This window comes from Schistocerca piceifrons, chromosome 2 (assembly GCF_021461385.2).
Source record: "Schistocerca piceifrons isolate TAMUIC-IGC-003096 chromosome 2, iqSchPice1.1, whole genome shotgun sequence".
NCBI classification, from domain to species: domain Eukaryota; kingdom Metazoa; phylum Arthropoda; class Insecta; order Orthoptera; family Acrididae; genus Schistocerca; species Schistocerca piceifrons.
The window spans coordinates 737164127-737185128 of NC_060139.1; the positions used below are offsets into that span (position 1 = coordinate 737164127).

The 21002-nt window shown below is 39.9% G+C and overlaps 1 protein-coding gene across 1 annotated transcript in view; it reads right to left on the bottom strand.

Annotated features, from left to right (window-relative positions):
* Positions 1-21002, bottom strand: part of LOC124777219 (protein takeout) — a 69466-nt gene that overhangs the window by 17330 nt on the left and 31134 nt on the right. The window contains exon 4 of the mRNA XM_047252538.1: positions 6500-6633. Coding sequence (XP_047108494.1) covers positions 6500-6633 — 134 coding nt within the window. The remainder of the gene's footprint in view (positions 1-6499; positions 6634-21002) is intronic.

The window sequence follows — 21002 nt, forward strand, 5'->3', positions numbered from 1 at the left end:
TATCTGTCAGACTTTTGATACTATTTGGTAAGTGATGAAAGACTTTAGTGCCAGTATTATTCACCCCTTTCTGTGCCAAAGTTAGATTTAATCTTGACTAGTGAAGATCATCCTTTCTCCTAGTATTGTAGTTATGCACACTGCTATTACTTTTGAATTGGGTTTGGTTGTTAATAACAAATTTCATAAGAGAGTATATATACTGAGAAGCTACTGTGAATATCCCTAGATCCTTAAATAAATGTCTGCAGGATGATCTTGGGTGGACTCCAGCTATTATTCTGATTACACGCTTTTGTGCAATAAATACTTTATTCCTCAGTGATGAATTACCCCAGAATATGATGCCATATGAAAGCAATGAGTGAAAATAGGCGTAGTAAGCTAATTTACTAAGATGTTTATCACCAAAACTTGCAATGACCCTTATTGCATAAGTAGCTGAACTCAAACGTTTCAGCAGATCATCAATGTGTGTTGTCCAATTTAATCTCTCATCAATGGACATACCTAAAAATTTGGAATATTCTACCTTAGCTATATGCTTCTGATTAAGGTCTATATTTATTAATGGCGTCATACCTTTCACTGTACGGAACTGTATGTACTGTGTCTTATCAAAATTCAGTGAGAGTCCGTTTACAAGGAACCACTTAGTAATTTTCTGAAAGACAGTATTGACAATTTCATCAGTTAATTCTTGTTTGTCAGGCGTGATTACTATACTTGTATCATCAGCAAAGAGAACTAACTTTGCCTCTTCATGAATATAGAATGGCAAGTCATTAATATATAATAAGAACAAGAAAGGACCCAAGACTGACCCTTGTGGAACCCCATTCTTGATAGTTCCCCAGTTTGAGGAATGTGCTGATCTTTGCATATTACGAGAACTACTTATTTCAACTTTCTGCACTCTTCCAGTTAGGTATGAATTAAACCATTTGTGCACTGTCCCACTCATGCCACAATACTTGAGCTTGTCTAGCAGAATTTCATGATTTACACAATCAAAAGCCTTTGAGAGATCACAAAAAATCCCAATGGGTGGTGTTCGGTTATTCAGATCATTCAAAATTTGACTGGTGAAAGCATATATGGCATTTTCTGTTGAAAAACCTTTCTGGAAACCAAACTGACATTTTGTTAGTACTTCATTTTTACAGATATGTGTAGCTACTCTTGAATACATTACTTTCTCAAAAATTTTGGATAAAGCTGTTAGAAGGGAGATTGGACGGTAATTGTTGACATCAGATCTATCCCCCTTTTTATGCAAAGGTATAACAATAGCATATTTCAGTCAATCAGGGAAAATGCCCTGTTCCAGAGAGCTATTACACAGGTGGCTGAGAATCTTACCTATCTGTTGAGAACAAGCTTTTAGTATTTTGCTGGAAATGCCATCAATTCCATGTGAGTTTTTGCTTTTAAGCAAGTTTATTATTTTCCTAATTTCAGAGGGAGAAGTGGGTGAGATTTCAATTGTATCAAATTGCATAGGTATGGCCTCTTCCATTAACACCCTAGCACCTTCTAATGAACACCTGGATCCTACGATATCCACAACATTTGGAAAATGATTATTAAAAATATTTTCAACTTCTGACTTTTTGTTCGTAAAGTTTTCATTCAATTTGATGGTAATACTGCCTTCCTCTGCTCTTGGTTGACCTGTTTCTCTTTTAATAATATTCCAAATTGCTTTAATTTTATTATCAGAGTTGCTGATTTCAGACATGATACACATACTCCTGGATTTTTTAATAACTTTTCTTAATATAACACAGTAGTTTTTATAATTTTTGATAGTTTCTGGGTCACTACTCTTTCTTGCTGTCAGATACATTTCCCTTTTCCGGTTACAAGATATTTTTATACCCTTAGTAAGCCATGGTTTGTTACAAGGTTTCTTACGAGTATATTTAACTATTTTCTTGGGGAAGCAGTTTTCAAATGCATTTACAAAAATGTCATGAAATAAATTATATTTTAAATTGGCGTCAGGTTCACGGTACACCTCATCCCAGTCTATCTGCTGTAGGGTTTCCCTGAAATTTGCAATTGTTAAATCGTTGACTGAACATACTACTTTGGAGGACTGTTTAGTATTGCTGAATGGAGCTATGTCATATATTATAACTAGCTGTGCACCATGATCAGAAAGACCATTCTCAACAGGCTGAGCATTTATCTGGTTAAACTTATCTTGGTCTATAAAGAAGTTATCTATCAGTGAGCTGCTATCCTTTACCACCCGAGTAGGAAAATCAATAACGGGTGTCAAATTGAAAGAACCGAGCAATACTTCAAGGTCATTTTTCCTATTACCCTCTTTCAGAGAATCTACATTGAAGTCCCCACAAATAATAATTTGCTTCCCCCTGTCTGACAGATAGCACAACAAGGAGTCCAAATTTTTCAGAAATAGATGAAAATTTCCTGATGGGGACCTATATACAGTTACAATTATAAATGTGCCTTTATTTAATTTAAGCTCACAGGCACATGCTTCTATATGTTTCTCTATACAAAACTTTTCTGTTTCTATACTTTTTGCACAATGATAACTTTTGACATATATGGCAACTCCTCCTTTCTCCATATTTTCTCTCATTACATGTGCAGAGAGCTTATATCCACTTACATTTACCTTATCCATATCAGTAACAATGTGATGCTCAGACAGGCATAGTATATCTATTTCATTCTCAGCTTCTAAATCTTCTAAACAAACCAGAAGCTGATCTACTTTATTCTTTAAACTCCCAATATTTTGATGAAATATACTTACATTATTTTTAATTATACTTTTCTGAGAACCTTTCCTTATTCTAACATTTGCAGTACTCTCCTGTCTGAGTTTCTCATTGAAAGAAGTGAATGAGCAGCCAAAATGTGAAATTACTGAAAAGGAAATAGTGCTAGTGCAGTTTATACAGCATAACAGGGAATTACACATGGTTTTTGGAAATTACAAATAAGAGGTATTATTACAATAGCCTTCAGACCCCTGCCTAGCACAGACACACTATCTGAGTCCATGTCTGGCTCAACTGTCAGTGGAAAACTCAAATCAGAAAACGGAATGACTGCCTTGTAAATACCTTCAGAAGGTAAAATGACAGCTCTGCCAACAGACACATTTAAAAATACACACAGCATCCTAGCTTTCGGTAAGAAACCTGCTTCTTCAGGAATGAGAGACGGATAGAGTATGGAAAGCTAAAAATGAAAGGCAGGTCACTTAGACTCCAGGATGAGTGATTCATTTGGGGGCTGAGTAACATATCATTCATTTTTAATCTTCTCACTCTATTTCTCTCTCTTCTCTGAGGAATAGTGGAAATAATTATGGTGATGGGAAATAGTATTGTGTTGGATGTAATAATGCATTTTGTATAATTAGTTACCAAGGTCAATTGTTGCCAAGATTGTTAGTTGCTAATGTATAACAAACAAAAATATTGTTGATAGTAATAATTTGCATAATATATACTGTGTTCAAATTACAGGTTACAGGCTGCAATGGGATAAATAAATAACAGGATCTTCTCATCCCTGGGAAAAGAACTGTTAGTGGGCCCTCTCATCCTGGGCTCTGGGTAACTTGTCCTTCATTTTTAACCTTTCCCAATCTGTCAGTCCTGAAAGCTGATACAGCGTGGATATCTTCAGATGAGAGTATTAGCAGTACTGAAATTTCACCTCTAGTCTCATAATTTTATAGTTTTTAATGAGATTTCTTGTTTCTTTGGATACGAAACTTAAACCAGATACTCAAGCTATTCAACAGTGCTGGTAGGGTGAGCATTCTGTGTTTGGAACAAATGTTTCACAGGAAAAATATATCTCACTTATCAATGATAAGAGCAAGCAAGTATTTATTTCTGGCTTGTCATTTTCTTCATGAGTTCTGCCTTTGTCATTGTTCCCTTGGTCGCAGCTTAGCTATATCCCTGAAAAATCAAACATATTATTTCAATCTGCACTGAAAGATAGAAAAATAATTGCAACTTGCTACAGAGAATCGAAAAGTAGAGACAAGTAGGTGCTACAGCAGACAAATAGGGGCTACAAGTATTAAATCCTACTTCATATATGATTTGCTTCTGTCCACTGCTTTCACTTGTGTTGAACAGTCCTTTCATCTGCCACAGCTCGTTGACATGTACATAAAAATATCTAGAGTTCCTGTTTTAAAACCTATGTACATAACAAGCCTGAATTTGGACACCCATATACAAAAGTGGCAACATTTACTGAAATTTCAATTCATGATAAATTTTGCTGTTTGAGGTTTCTTGGCATATCTGGAGTCTACAAACTCATTTCATCAGCTAAATTTGACTTTAGTCTTTATACTTTGAGATCTAGAAACGAGAAGGTGAACATCATAATTTGGGATTTAGACTGTGAACGTCACTTTTTTCAACATACTCGCCACACCTATCAATCTCAGAGCGAATTAAATTTTGGTATATTGTTTGGGATTGAAGTCCAATGTTGCAACATAGCAATAGTTACTTAACGTGTCAAAGAAGATGGAGTTTAACTGTCACAAGCCTATTTGAACTCAGAAAAAAAGAACACATTATCAGATTTGGTTCTGAGAAACTTCAACCAGGAACTGTTTAGTTTTATTGTTTTTGTACTGAAAAGAATAACTAGTTAGTCGTGAATGCTCAGTCACTCGTCTATATTCAGATCTGTTCCTCACTAACCATCATATGGTGTGTAGTGGAAGGTACATTGTGGATCAGTAGCAGAACTGCCCTCCCCTCCCTCCCTGCTTCCCCACTGCCACACAAACCATGTTGATAATGCATGTTTAGGTTGATTCTGTGGAAGATTGAGTATGAGAATTTTTACTTTTACCTCAAGTTAATTAAGCCAGTAGTCTGTGGGAGGAACTAATACATTTCTTAATACTTTGGAAGCCCACTTTTACACTTTTGAAGGGACTTTAAGAAATAGTGTGAAATGTGGGAAATAATGTTTTAAGCTGCAAGAGTTATGTGTAGGATATCCCCCATGCATATCCGCACTTTATGGATGATACATGTACTTAACAGGCATCACAAGACATGCCAGGGCCTTTATTATTATCTAGTAAAGGTTTATTATCTAATAAAAACCGCTGCTGTAACTGGAATTGGTAACTGTCTCGGAAGTAGAAACGTTTGACTTAATTTCAAACGTCATAACCAATGTTTCTGGAAGGCCTGCAGCTGTGATTCATTATTTAAATAATGAAATATTGCGGTAGTTACGTATTTTTTCATGCTTAACGACGCATTTCGAGAATTTACAATTTCAAACGCCATAATCAATGTTTTTGGAAACCTGCAGCTGTCATTCATTGTTTAATTAATGAAATACAGCACTAATTACGTATTTTTTCATGCTTAATTTTTCTCGTTGTCAAGTGTAAATATGCACATAAGCATTTTGTGTAGTGTTTGAATATGTGTTATTCTGCCTCTATGACGTCATATCTCCTGTACTACGGTAGTTCGTTCTTACCTCAACAGCGATTGTTGCCTGACAGTGAGGGATTCGTGTATCAAGTTCGGTTGAAGTCAGTCCAGTGTTCTAGGAGGAGCTGTGGAACACACACACACACACACACACACACACACACACACAACTCCCAGAAAATCTTTTACAGATATTTTGGAAAAAAAAACTTGATGTTTTGAAACCTGTTTCGTTTATGCTCTTTGTCGTTACGAAAGTGTCTGGTGTCTGTTTACATGACATAGCTCTAAGCCTGAATACTGTTTTCAAAAACGGTCTTGACAGAGGCTGCAACGGCTTAAGGGTAGTATAGAAATGAGTCTAGAGCAGAGCTAGACATGTATTCAACTGCCTATGCGAGAGTGTTAAATATCTTATAACTAATATGGTGGAGTTTGAGCCTGGTTATTGCTCGTCGGTCTCGAGTGTTAATTAGGTCATCTCATCGTATTAGGGAAGGACGGGGAAGGAAGTCGGCCGTGCCCTTTGAAAGGAACCATCCCGGCATTTGCCTGGAGCGATTTAGGGAAATCACGGAAAACCTAAATCAGGATGACCGGACGCGGGCTTGAACCGTCGTCCTCCCGAATGCGAGTCCAGTGTCTAACCACTGCGCCACCTCGCTCGGTGTTAATTAGGAAGGATCAATAAAACGTAAACTGAAGCTCCAGCGACAAGTGGCATATTTCGTTAGAGGTTCGTTTAACAAGCGAAAAAGCATTACAGTAGTATACACAAGAAGACAGGCATTCAATTAAAGCGATTTTTAGCTTGATAGAAACTCATGAGGGTAATGTTTTATGTTACATAATAATTAATATTGACACCGTAATACAGTTGTGTTTCATAATGTCAAGCCATTTCAGAATATTGCTGCTGTACGACACGTACAAGCTTCACTTGTTTCCACCACGCAGGGACTACTGTTTGTGTGGCCACGGAACAGTAGCGTGACGTAGAGCTGGCAGGTGCGCCTTACCGTACTCTCCCCAGTAATCGCCGCCGCCTGAGGCCTGCACCATGATGAGCACACCGGAGCTGCGGTAGCGCGCCCGCGCCGAGATGCGCGGCACCACGAAGCTCAGCTGGAACTGCAGCGAGTCCACGTCGGACCTGCCGGCACAACACACAGTCAGCCACTCAGTACCTCACCTCGCAATCTGAGCGCGCTTATAGCGGGAAATGGTGCTATCTTATTAGAATGTTCAACCGTGTTGCCTACACCCCTAACGTAGCATTACATTTTAAAAGCTATGCTGGAGGGCAGTACTTTCCTTGATGAATAACCGCTACACAAAATATATTTTGTATATCAGTCCCTCACCTTTCAATGCTACGTACATAGGCCGCAATCAGTGCGCGCACTTCTACAGCTAGTAACTGAAGGTGTTAACTACACCGAAGGGCCAAAGAAACTGGTATAGAGATGGATATTCAAATACAGAGATATAGGCAAAATTCGGCGCTGCGGCCGGCAATGCCCATATAAGGCAACAAGGGTCTGGCGCAGTTGTTGGACTGGAGGTTTTCTCCCCTCGTGGAATGGGTGTTGTGTTGTCCTCACCATTATTCCATCATAACCGACACGCAAGTCGTTCAAGGTGGCGTCACCTGAAATACTCGTAAGACTTGCAACTCGGCTGCCGAACTTCCTGGGATGGGGCCTCCCGGCCATCAATACCACAGGATCATTTAATTTAATTTTTCCTTGCGCGTGCGGCCTCGACAAACTCTTTATTACCGTTCATCCGCTCTGCTCTCGAAATACAGTTTTAAATACTAGAGGCACACCGTCAGTTATCACGATGCTACACCAAAGGCACAGTTCAATCTCGTAATGAGTTCCTCAATGACACCATTACATATGTCTCGCTGGATGATAATGGTGGCGTACAAATTATCGTTGCAGACGACAGCACTTCAGTTATTACTGGGACCCTCAATAAAACTACTTTCTCACGATTCGACATAGTATTTAACTAAGACAGTAACAAAATTCATAGTATTAACTCAATCTTTGCAACATTCTGCGAAACACGTTTTATGTTTCAGTGCAACGCTTTCTAACTATAGAGGCAGTGTTCAACTGGTAGACTGGCATCCATTCATGCTGGTAACAAAACAGCTCTGTAAAAAATGTGTTATTCTCCTCTATGTGTTATTCTTGTCAGCAACTTGGATGCATGAGCTGTTAAACTGACTTGCGACATTTCTCATGCTTGTAGCCCCTTATTATCTTCAGGATTGTGTGAATGAAGTATTTCGCCAGTCTCATATCTTCTACACACTAACGTGAATAGTCGCTTTGTGGCCACCTTACTCAATGAATTTAGAAATTCTGATGGACTTTTATCTATCCCTTCCGCCTTATTTGATCTTAAGCCTACCAAAGCTCTTTCAAATTCTAATTTTAATACTAGACCCCATCCCCCCCCCCCCCCTATCTATTTCCCGTCGACCCGTGTTTCTTTTTCAGTCATGTCATTAGTCAGGCCACTTTATGTGACGTGTACTCTTTAGTAAATTATTCAGTGACAAAGGATTTTAGGAGCTTCCCAGTCGTCTATCATTTATGATATGGTAGCATGCTTTCTAGCCTGTACCACCAGATGCTACAAGGAATGGAGGACGGTGGTAGTTTATCATTATAGCAAGTCTGTCTTAGTCAAAAGATGATTGATATGTTGGTGTGTGGGGGCAGTTGAGGGGGGCTTTGGGGTGTGGAGTTGAGGAGTAGCAGCCATGGCGTTTTTCAAGATCATTCCGGCATTCCCTCCCAAGATGTGATTAAAAAAAAGAACATCAGGGTAGTCTGATGTGACGCTGAACTGAGCTTGTTCAACATCCAGTGCAGGGTTTTAATCAGCGCACCACTGTGCTGTGTGTACATGTTAGACTACTTGGCTACTTGGGAAAGCCTAATGTAAGACTACAAGTTCAGTATACAGTATATGTATGAAAAGTATATTCCTGTGTTAGCATAATCGTAGCCAATAATCTCTGATCTCTTTGCAAAACTCGCCTTCCTCAAAGTTAGATACAGATTTAGAGGAAGAGGGTTGGCGTATCATCCTCCCCTCACCCCCACCCTACCCGTCTCAGACATCCACACGCGCACGCACACACACACACACACAGACAGAGACACACACACATCTTAAATGTTACAAAACGGTTTGGAAAGGGTTTATATTTTTTCATATACATAGATTAGTACATTTCCCAACTAATTTTTAGACTAGACAGGACCACCCACAGAGAACATTCCAGCTATGAGAGCAGAATTTTGGTGGACGTTGTATTTGACACACATTAGCGCTGATATTATGTGTGACAGCTCGACCAGACCTCATAAGTCTCCATATAAAAAGGCGACACACTTCATCATTCGCTTTTACCAGATTATGAGTTCCATCCTATGGTTTATGGCTACTTTGTGCTTCGCGGTTTGGAGTGTAAAGATATACAGGATGTGGCATGTAAAACTGGCCCGTTGTACGCAGCGGTAACGTTCCAGTGAGTGCGCGTCGATAGTAGTGGAAAACGAGAAATGACGCTCAACAGTCGCGCAAGGACTAACCATTTCCTCTGCTGCACTTATACTGCGCGGAACTTCGTTGTTGTGTTAGGCAGCTGCAGTCGCAGCCAGTGAAACTTGTCGAAACTAGTTGAGGAGAGACCTCGTTGTGTGAAGCCGGGTTAGTGTGAGAGTGTGATAGTAGCAGATTCGTCCCCGGAGCGTGTTACCATTGAAGCGTTAATTCGCACTGGATCTTTAGTGAAAACAAAGAATTTGTTTCAGGAGAAATTTCAAGGGCGTTCTGTGCCAGCAAATGGACTATACAGGAATTGTTTATAAAAACGGCGGTGTACAGGATCGGCTCAAAATACTCGCAGGAACAGTCTACCACCTGTCTGCACACCTGAATTAAAGAAGAAGGTGCAGGAGATAATGACAAGAAGTCCTCGTAAGTCAACCAGGACACTGAGTCAACAGGTTGATGCAAATGAGAGAAATTACAGCGGACAGAACGTAAAACCGTACCGGATAAGTGTTGTAGAAGAACTGAAGAAGCCAGACCTGCTGAAGAATGTGCATTTCTGTTCATGGCTGTTGAGAAATGCTGCCAGTGGTGTCTTGAACCCACTAAGCCTCATCATGGGGGCGAGGCGTGGTTCCACCTGTCTGGCTACATAAATTCCCAAAACAACCGGTACTGGTCGACAGAAAATAGAAACGCTACACACCAGGCACCCTTGCATGACGAGAAGGCTTGTGTTTGGTGTGCCATTTCCGCCACACGCGCTGTGGGGCCCATATTCTTTGAGACGATAGTGAACAGTGGCGTGTATTTGACAACCTTGTTGGTGATTTATTCAAACTGGACAGAAGAGAAACGTCAGGTTTGTTGCTTTCAGCAGGACAGTGCAACATGCCATACATCAGTTACATCATTGTCCCGTGTGCATGAGATGTTTACGCCAGAGAGGACAATCAGCAAAGACTTGTGGCCTCCTCGGTCACCGGACTTGTCCACTTGTGACTTTCACTTGTGGGGACTCAAGAATAGGATCCAGGATGTCATCAATAGCATCACAACACAAGATCTGAGACGGGTAACTGAATCTCAAGCGTGCTCACATGTGTGCTGAAATGGTTGGAGGACACTCTCAGTGCTGAGTAATCTCGTTCAATATATTACATTACATTTCATTTTATGTTCATGTGTTGACTTTCGGGCCGGTTTTACGTGCCGCACCCTGTATAATGACGTAAGCAATCGCTTAACCATGCAGTGATGTGAAGCCGTCTTAATCGGCCGCAATGGAAGAGCACGTGGTGTTTACAGGGAGAGAAATTTCTCTGACCAGTGACCTACTCTGTGCAGGGAAAACTCAGAGCAATGTGCGGTTCCACCAGTGTCTGAAAACCGGCGAAGAGGGTCCTTCTGGGAAAAGTGTTGGGAGAGCTTGGGCTGCTATAAGGGGCAAACGCGAGGAGAAATTCAGCAGGTGGAACGGAGCGGCGCGGCCTGACGGGTGGGTGGCTGGGTGAGCGAGCTGTGAAAGCGTGACGTGGCGGCCGCCGCCCCCTGCCATGACCTCGCCTCGCCTCGCCTCGTCTGCAGCCGCGGCACACTTGTCCGCTCAGCTGACTGCGGCGGTGCCCGCGTGGTCGTCACGTGCGCCACACGTGAACTGCCGACACACTGCCGGACACGGCGAAGCGAGGCGAGGGTCGGAAATGTAGAAAACATCGACCAAATATATCAGAACAAATAATTATAACAAGACAACTATGTCTAGTATTAAATTATAAACTCGATATGTGATAATAGAAGGTCTGTACCGGTAACATTAGGTGCTCAGAAAAGTGCAGTTTTTTTGGGAATTAAGAAATCACGATGAAGTTTATTAGAACATGCAAACACGTATTCAGGCGACCGCTTCCGGGACAGGGAGTATACCGGCTCTGGATCGAGTTAAGGCCCGTTTCACACTGAGACACAGGTGGCGGTCGCTAGTGGTGGTCTCCGGTGACTGTGGTGAACACTCTCGGGTCACTGGTATCCGATACCGCAGGTGTTAGTTAGTAAAATGGCAGCGCTGTGTCTGTGATCAGTGTTCCAGTGTGAACACTCCAGTTCAAACCAATGCATGTGTGGTGGTGACTGGTGTAAACATAGTGACCTTGTCCGTCACCTGTGGCGAGGGTGAGTCACTGCTGCGTCACAGTGGCTCGGTGTGGCAGTGTTGTGTCCCGGTGTGAATGCTCCAGTTCAAACGAGTGTATCTCTGTCGATGACCGTCGCTGGTGACCGTCACCAGTGTTTCAGTGTGGATGTGACTTTTAGGAGGTTTCCCGCATAGAAGCACCTATGCCCATGCAAAACCAGTCGTGCCCTGAGGAAGGCCGTTGCAATTCGGCCGAAAATTCGGTTTTAGTTTATTATTGTTGTTAGTTTTTAGCAATGACGCGGCACAACACCCAGAAGAATTTTAATCACTGTGACACCGGCCGCGGAAGCCTATGTTCTTATATAAGAAATTAATGGTCTTAGCTGCTCGATCTCCTGAAACGCTTGTTCAATATCAGCATCACCAAAACATAGAAATCTTATCAGAAACAATAAGGAAACGGAGATTACTACTTTTTTGGACATATTTACAGAAGGCATGACAACAAACTCACCATACAAGCCTTCAAATATTTTAGGGAAAATAAATTAACAAACACATGGACAGGAAACGTTAGGAAAGATTTGGAATGGAATTACACAAGAGAAGAAGTAGTATTTGCAAAAGATTTTGCAGGAAGAAAGATTCATAGGCAGGACGGAAAAGTAAACTGGGCCAAAGTGGTCTGAAGAGAGATAAAAGAAACATAGTGAAACAATGAAAGAAAGATCACAAAAGAACTAAGAACTGAACTTAGAATGCGGTCCCTGGAGCGCTTAACCCAAGAAGAAGAACAATGTAAGCAGTACGGTCCGCTTCCTGTAGGTGGAAACGATTTTTAGCGCAAAAACTCGTCTACTCTGAGATTCTATTCGTTTACTAAGCTTCGTTCAATATTTTCCAACAGAGATTATATTCCTATACTACGGCTCTGGTAGGCCTGCAAAATAATCATTTTTGAGTACCAGATCTCTTAACTCAACTTGGCATAATTTTCATTAAACGTGTGAATATGGTGCCATAACTGATGAAGACCGTATATATTTAAATAATTCCAATTTCACATTCCTCAGTTCCTCACTGGTGAAACCAATTTCATGGCCAGGTGCGTTGGCCAGATATTTTTTGTTTTACTTTCCAGTTCACGTTATTACTTCTGCAAGTTAATGAAGAAAAATGTATTGTGTTTACTGTTCGCCAGTTAATACAGCAGATGAAGATCTTTTCGAAAAGTTTTAGTCATGCATTACTGCAATATAAAAATTCAGAGACCGATTGGTCACCGATTCGAAAGTGATTCTTGAGGTTTTCCCGACGGATTGAACATTCCATAAGCTTCCGGACGTGCATCGGCGACAGCAACACAAGCAACTGGAGTTCCTATTCACATCCAGAAGATGACACAATAATAACAGGCAATTTATATTAATCAAATAATTTCGGCAGCCACCGATTGACCTTAACTAACCTAGAATTGGGGTTTAAATGTTATGCCCACATGCAAACAATAAGTAACGACAAAAATATTGCAGTGCTGAAAGTAGCTAAATTCTTATGGGTGCTGAAAATAGAGTAAAACTCGACTGCAGTATAGGTAAAGGACCATATCAGGAGCGATATTAAGGGCCCAAAAATTTTTGTGTGCGTCCTTTATAAACATCTAAGGAATACGGCTTAATAACTGGTTATCAAAAAACAGCGAGCGTTTGTAACACATAGCTCCAAGTAAATAAAATGCATGTTATGTTTATTTTTAATAAAAAATGGTAAATGAAGTAAATGTCTTGCTTATAGAGAAATGGTTGTACGTTACTTGAACAAAATTAAACTCATGTGGAAATGGAAATATTTCTCTTTTTGTATCAATAGTAACCTAAACACAAAGAATACACTAATAATGGGAAGCATATCGTGTGCTTCGAATGGATTCATCTGATTATGTAAGACTATATTTCCTACATGAACAGAGACAGAACATGGTGCAAATTTTAAATTACGCTTTGACGCTCACATTTGACCTTGGCTCCAGATGGAAATTTCCACTATGGCCCTCCATGCTGCAGCTAGCTCTCTCGTTCGCTCAGCTACAGGAATCCCGTAACTGGTTATGTGTGAGCTCTGACTTTTCCCACTGCTGCGAGAACATGTGGAAAATTTCATTTTTCAACGGACTATCCTTAACGATAGCTCGGCGTTAAGAGTTGTACCCATCTTGCACTGCACCTTTGTCCTCCTAGGCCGCCTAACCTCATGGATACCTTTTTTTTGGGGGAGGGGGAGGGATTTTGGGAAACACTTCCCCTGCGTTCCAGCAGCTCCAGAAGCAACTGCGACGACGCAGAATCAACAATTGCAGATGTGGTCCGAAAAGTGTGGAAACAGTTTGACTCTCGTCTGGATGTTTCTCATGCGTCTGATGCAGGGCACATTGCAAATTTATGAAAAAATACGTGATAATTTCGAATCCGCTTTATGATGTTACGTTGGAGAGGAATAGCTTTAAGCCTCTTTGAGTGAAGGTTTCTGAGGAAAGAGATAGTACATGACGCTCTCCGTCAGATTTACATCATATCTCGCTTTCCTGAGCTGCAGTAAGTCTCAAATCAAGACTTTTATTGGACGCTACATTGTCCTCGGTCTTTTAGAGAATTTGATGTATTCAGAAAGACGCGAAAATTTCTTAGGCATATTTATTCATAGATGTAACGAAATCAAAATGTAGTGAATACACATCCAAGTTACAGAGCAAACTTAATAATTTTTCAACAGTCTTCGAGTGTACAGCCGAATTCATTCGACATTCTTCCACGATATTTCAGTCCAGAGACGTCCGACCATCTTCAGGTGAGTAGATAACTACTGAAGAGCCCAGCTAAACTCGCGGTATTTATGTCGAATCTCGTGCACGCAAAATGTGTTGGCGTCCATCGACACATGCTTCAGGTGACGACATGACCGGGACAGCCGAGTTGTGTGTGCCGCCCTCAGTGTCGGAAGTGAGAGATGATCTAATCATTGAGTATCGAATGACACCGTCGAGTCCTCTGTGACTGGATAAATTTGATTATAAGATTCCACTTTTTATATAGTTGAAAGCAGTTGTCATATTTATAAGATTATCAGCTAGACGTATTTCCACAGATTCTTTGATTACCGAATACCAAAAACCAGAAACAGAAGCTAATTTTTTCCCTATTGTATTCCACTGAGTGTCCCATGGAAAGATATTTCTACTACTGCTGATCTTAACGGTTGCCAAAGACGGGTGTATCTTACGTGTTCTGGACAATGCTCCTAGACAGTTCGTATCGTCATGACAACGGATTTATAATTAAAATTATCCAGTCACAGCGGGATCGACGGGGTCAATTGATACTCAATGAATAGATCATCTCTGACTTCCATCACCGAGGGCAGCACACAGAACTCTGCTGTCCCGGTCATGTCGTCACCTGAAGCATGTGTCGATGGACGCCAACACATTTTGCGTGCACGAGATTCGACATAAATACCGCGAGTTTAGCTGGGCTCTTCAGTAGTTGTGTACTCACTTGGAGTTGGTCAGACGTCTCTGGGCCGAAATATCGTGGCAGACTGTAGACGGGATCCGGGTGCACAGCCGAAAATTATTAGAAGAAGGAATACACCGGGAAATTTTCAGAAGTCACATCAAACTTAATAAGTTCGTTTTTCATAGCGAAGAATATAAATAAAGCCTATCGCAAGAAGCAAAGCAATATCGTTGAAATTTAAAGAACAAACCGAAATAAGTAAACCTGTATGTCCTAGCCAGGTAAATTCCCTGTTAGTTTGTTTTCGCATCAATAAGATTGCGAAGCTTAACTGTGTTATTGATGTAATGTTCCAAAAATACATCTCTCACAGAGTTGAAAAACTAACAGCGCCATCTATTTGTTATTTGGTGTACTACTAAACTAACAGCGCATCTGTTTCTTTGGTGTGCTGCACTGTGGTGATAAATCATCCGAATTCCTAAGGCGAGCAGACTATTTAGGTAATATTTTAAATTACGGTATCTTTTTTCTCTCCTTTCCAGATTTTGATAAAATGCAGCCTACATGCTTCCTCAAGCTACACTCAAGTTACTATGAAAACCCCAAGGAACTCCGTCTAGTTGTTTTGGAGGCATTGCTTGTTGAAACTGACAGACATATACGATGGTTTTACAGTTTTATTATTAGTATAAAATAGATGTACTATAACAAAATCAGGTGAATCTGTTTGATCCACTCTGTATTTAACTGAGAAACAGATTAAGATTTTTTGGACAAATGAATGGTAGTTATTATGAAAGTAATATGCCATAGGGTAACTGTACACTCAGAAGGTTTATAGAAACATGTAAGTAACAAAATAACATTTCGAAAGAAAACTAAGAACTCTGGAAGCATCATTGACTGAATAACATTCATAGCAAGAGTGAAAGACCCATGTTTTAGAACGTGTGTCAGTGTCGTTTGATGACGTGTCTAGCAATTCCAAACTGTCCACAACAGTACACGAAATAATTCAGACAAGCGGGTCCTACCGCTATTTATTTTCGTGAAGTTTGCAGTACTTAGAATGTTTGTTTCCATATGCACTTGTGCTCACCGGATGTATATCTGTGCAGGTCGGACGTGACACTCAACTTCCGGTCGTTTCCTTTTCATTTCAATTCTTAACGGTAGTTTCAAAACTAGATAGACGTCTCAATGACTACTGACGCCTGCGTTATCAAAATTCACTAAACTTTTTAATTGACCTAGACAATGGAGAGAGGGGCGTGGCTAAATCGACAAGGTATAGCCTTTAGTTTATGATGACGATATGATGATTGCACTCTTCGTCATTTCAACAATATGATTCGAAATTTATTTCGTCCTTGAAACTCCTCCCCATCACGATTTACAGGCATGGAAAGAAATTAAGCTTTGATTGATGTACAATGGCAAGTTACATAAACGCTTTCCATTTAATTCCTTTTCATTTATATTTACTTTCCACCAAACTCCGATCCCAAAGGACTTGAGATTTTTCCTAAAATTAGCGACACATGCTTGATGATTTCAACAAGAGCGATGTCACTAAGGAGTGCTTTAATGAAAAGTTTTGTTGCGTGAGCCTCACACTTTGATAGGCTTTTCGATCTCTTCTGTAGAGAACGAGTTCACAATATTATCAACCTTGTTGGTAATATTACTCAAAGAAGCTTCCTTCGTACGAAAGATTGTTGTGGAAAATGCCCGGAGAAGGGACCTCCGGTGTTACAACTGATATAATACGTCACAGGGCTGTTACTCAAGAGTTCTTGGAGAATGCCATGCATCGAGTATCGTTATGTTGAAGGAGATCTCTTTCGCAACCAGAGTGGACTGTTAGCGGATTTGAAAACACACAGTCCGACAAGAGAGCTACAAGATTAGATCCATAAACCCGCAGTTATAAAGCACATTACCATAAGTCATTCAAACCATTTTCTACTTTAGTCACTGTTTATTACGTCCAGTACAACTTCAGCGAGCACGACCAAACAAGCAGTGGAAAATTACGCAGATCGTAATCTTTTTGCCATTAGTGAAGTGTGAAAACGAAGTTCTACGGGTGCAACCTAAGTGAGGAGCAAGTCCAAATGTACTGTTGATGGAAGCACTTGTTTATGACTGTGTATGGTGTCACATGGCTTGTTACAACCTGCACTGAGAGGAGCAACAGCAATATCCACCTTCTTCATCGTAAAATTTCCTAGCGCAAGGTGACACACAATCCATTTGTCCCTGTGCTCGGTTCAGCAAAACATTTCTGTTTGTCTCATTCTTTATTACAATAATATAGTAATTGCCGGCTGGAGTGGCCGAGCGGTTAAAGGCGCTACAGTCTGGAACCGCACGACCGCTACGGTCGCAGGTTCGAATCCTGCCTCGGGCATGGATGTGTGTGATGTCCTTAGGTTAGTTAGGTTTAAGTAGTTCTAAGTTCTAGGGGACTTATGACCACAGCAGTTGAGTCCCATAGTGCTCAGAGCCATTTGAACCATAATATAGTAATTTGCTTAATGTTGTATCAGATGATGATGATGATGTGACCATTCAAGCACGCAGTGTTGTAATAAATTTGTGACCAACATAGAAACCGTGTCGTTTAACACCCAGTCGTTAGTCACAGTCCCGGTTAATATTTACATTTGAGTCATAACAAACATGATTCTTGTACTGTGAAAGCAATATAGATAATAGATTTAGTGGCGACGTCGTTAGACACTCTTTTTTAAGGCAGTAGGAGCTTTTGTGTGTGTGTGTGTGTGTGTGTGTGTGTGTGTGTGTGTGTGTCAGGCTGCCCGGTTTGAGGAGTTGCTCTGCTTTCTGCAGTATATTAATGTTTCTTTATTTTATTGCCTTAGTTGAACAAAAATCGCTATTTGTGTTGTCCCTGTGCTGTAAATTTCAGTACCTCAGTTCAAAAGAAGTTTTTCACTATTGGTTGCTTAACACTTACACGAATTATCTGTGATTATGATTTTAAGTAAATTTAGCGTTTGTTGAAATTTAGTAATGGGTTGTAGTCCTCCTAATATTTTACGGATTAATTAAACATTTACTTTCATTAAATGATAACTAAGGCAGCTGTTTTGGAAAAAGTTTTAAAATACGATTTCTATGAAGTAGAATACTGATTTCAATTAATGACGTAGTTTATCCTGAATCTGAAATAGATTTTTTAATAAATTACACGCATATTTGGAAAATAGTTATTAATATTGAAAAGAACGAAAAGAGGTAAAACGAACAGTTTAGCAATCGGTGGATATTGTTGCGAATTACCTTTACGTCTGCTTCATTTTTACAATTACATGGAAGTTGAAACATTTTATAACGCTCTGTCGCAGGAGGAGGCTTTTCTGTCACCTTCTGTAAGCTATAATAATGTATATGAATTTAACTGAAATTCAACTTTAGAGTTTTTGTCAGATCTGTACACTATTTCTACTATGTGGTTCACAAAATACTTGTGAATCCTAGAAGTAAAAGTGGTTATTACAACAAGAGTAGCTCTGCCAAGTGAGAAACTACGTAGTAGATGTCACGATATCTGTCCTCGGGGCCAAGAGACGACTGAGTATAATTCACGGTCTTGTTGTCATGAAATTTCTTCCTGCCCGTCCAGTGGCTTGTCTCAGAGTTTACGAGTAATTCTACAGTGACAGAATTTCAATCCACCATTGTCTGAGACATCTAATTCATTAGTTCGAACTAACTAAGGCTAAAAATTGCCACATGTTTCATATGGAATTTAGACTGTTTGCAAACTTAATTGTGAATCGTCAGAAGATATAAAAATTTAGAACAGACATGCAGTCACCTGCTATGATATCCCTAAATTTGGATCGTGTAACACAGTACCTAACAGTATGTTAGTATCTAAGAAAGGGCGGTTTAACGATGCAAATTTTATTATGGTCAAAGCTCACTGATAAGAAATATTTGCAAGAGAAATTCTTTTTATTTTGGGTTTTGTACGAGAATAATCTCATGATCTGCTTAATTTTTGAGAATCTGTAATTGAAGCAAGGTATCTGGTTAGGGATTTGGAAACGCCTGCCATCTCTTAACGTAATAGGTGGCAACGCGAGAGCGTTAGTACTTCCTTATCGCAGGTATAATAGCCACTACAAGCGGTGACAGAATGATTGCGTCAAGACGTGTTGCATCCCTGCTACTACTGAAGATGTTAGCTGAAGTGTTTCAAAATAAAGGAGACGTCCTGTGACTTCCTAAGGGATCACCTCATCACTCTTCAGCAAACCGAAAACTGATCCGAATACATTCCCTGACGCGTAAGCTCGCGAAGGCACTCATCTGGAAGCATTATCAATGCCTGTTAGAAATTGGTAAAAAAATGGAAAGCCTTCAAGTAATAATATTAACAAATATTAACGACCATTCAAATATACCGAAGTCAACATTGTTTCCACCGTTATTTACGTTTTGACTACGTCACACATGAGCAGACAGACGCCATAACATGTTATGAACTGATGTGACGTACTATTTTCCGTTATCCTAAGAGTTTTAAGGTTAAGAAGTGCTCTGTTAACGTACAGCATCTTCTTTCCGTAAAATTCTTTCCTGTCAATTATTGGTTGAGTTCTTTCTAGAACATTGCCAAGTATGATGCTCATTTGTTTGTATACGATTATGGATAAGACCTTCAGTTACATGTGCAGAAAAAATGAAGAAGAAATTTTATACGCAACTGTGAAGACTATAATGCCCTGCATGGATACGGGAATATGTCTGACAGTTGTATGGAAGTCATATAACTCTGATTACAACAGCGGAAAATACAAGCGTGGGTAGTGAGAATTTTGCTATTCAGAATATCCCATCTGCTGTAGTATTCAATTTACTGTCAAAACAAAAATAATTATTAAAAAAGAATCCTTTCAAAGATTTACACAAACGTCAAGGAAGCGGAGTTTTTCGATACTTGAAGTAGAAAGAACTAGGTAATGAAACATGCACTTACATGTGAGACAGTTTTATGCTGCAGATGTTTCAAGTGAATAACAAATTCAAATCCTAACGAATCCTTTTGTTTTTGGTAAATATCCAAAGGGCCAGTGAAGCCGAATAAAACGATATATCAAGTAAAAGCTGAAAACTTTGAATAACAGAAAACATTTATATTGACCGAGATATGGAAAAATTATTTACAGTTACTGAAGCGACCAAAGAACTATTGGGAAGTACTTACTGAAAATCAGTACAGTTTGTTTAGTTAGTCAAACTTTTCATTGGATGGCCTCTCTAGGATGTGAGCGTCCCGTTCCAAATGTTTCTAACCGCAGGAAATATGATGCAACTGCCGGAAATCTAATGTTGCTTTCTGTGGCTAGTATACAGTTTAGAACATCAGAGTGGTAGAATTTGTCTGTAAAGTGTAGTGTTTCTTAAACTTACTTTTTCCTGTAAATAAATACATTAATCAAACAGGATAACAAACAGGAAAAAGGGTTCTTCTAAAAATAGGTAGAAAAAAAATGAAAACTGAATGAAACAAAACTTCACCATTTCTCTTCAATTTTCAGCCATTCGTTCTATCAGTTACTTGTGTCTGAATGCTGAACTGGTTTCCAGACAAGAAGACAGGAGATGCATAATGATTTACTTTACACGCAGTTTTACAGTTACAATGTTGTATGAAATGGACCGGGGTCACCAACAAAATGAAAACATTACCCTCTATAAGCTTCTGATATCCTCAGGCGGTTTGGCTGATAGTATATGAAATGCGTACAGACAACGATTCCTATTTCCTTATGGGCCAGAGTGAAATGAAAATGGTTTATAATTCTACACAATGACAAATCCGCTGTGTTTGTCGTTTATGAATCAGTGGTGAGCCATAACTTACGTTGAATACCAAGGGGACTTTGGCCTAGTGGAAAAATTGCCATGTATTTCTTCGTTTCCGAGCAACAAAATACGGAAAGTTACAGTTCTGCTTACTCTTGTGTTAATAGCCGGAGGAGACAGCTAACGGCCGACCACCATCTATTACGAGGATGACAGAGTAGATGCACCTTAAGAAATCTTACATCACTCATGTCGTTCTTCGTCCAGTGTGTGGATAGTGTTCGCCTGTGTGGGGAATGTTAGTGTGAATATGTGAAAAAATAACTTTTAATCTTTTCAGTTTTCAGAATTAGTGTCTTGCAACACTTTCTTAGATATCCAGGCTAGGCGGCCGTTATGGTCGAGCGGTTCTAGGCGCTTCAGTCCGGAACCGTGCTGCTGCTACGG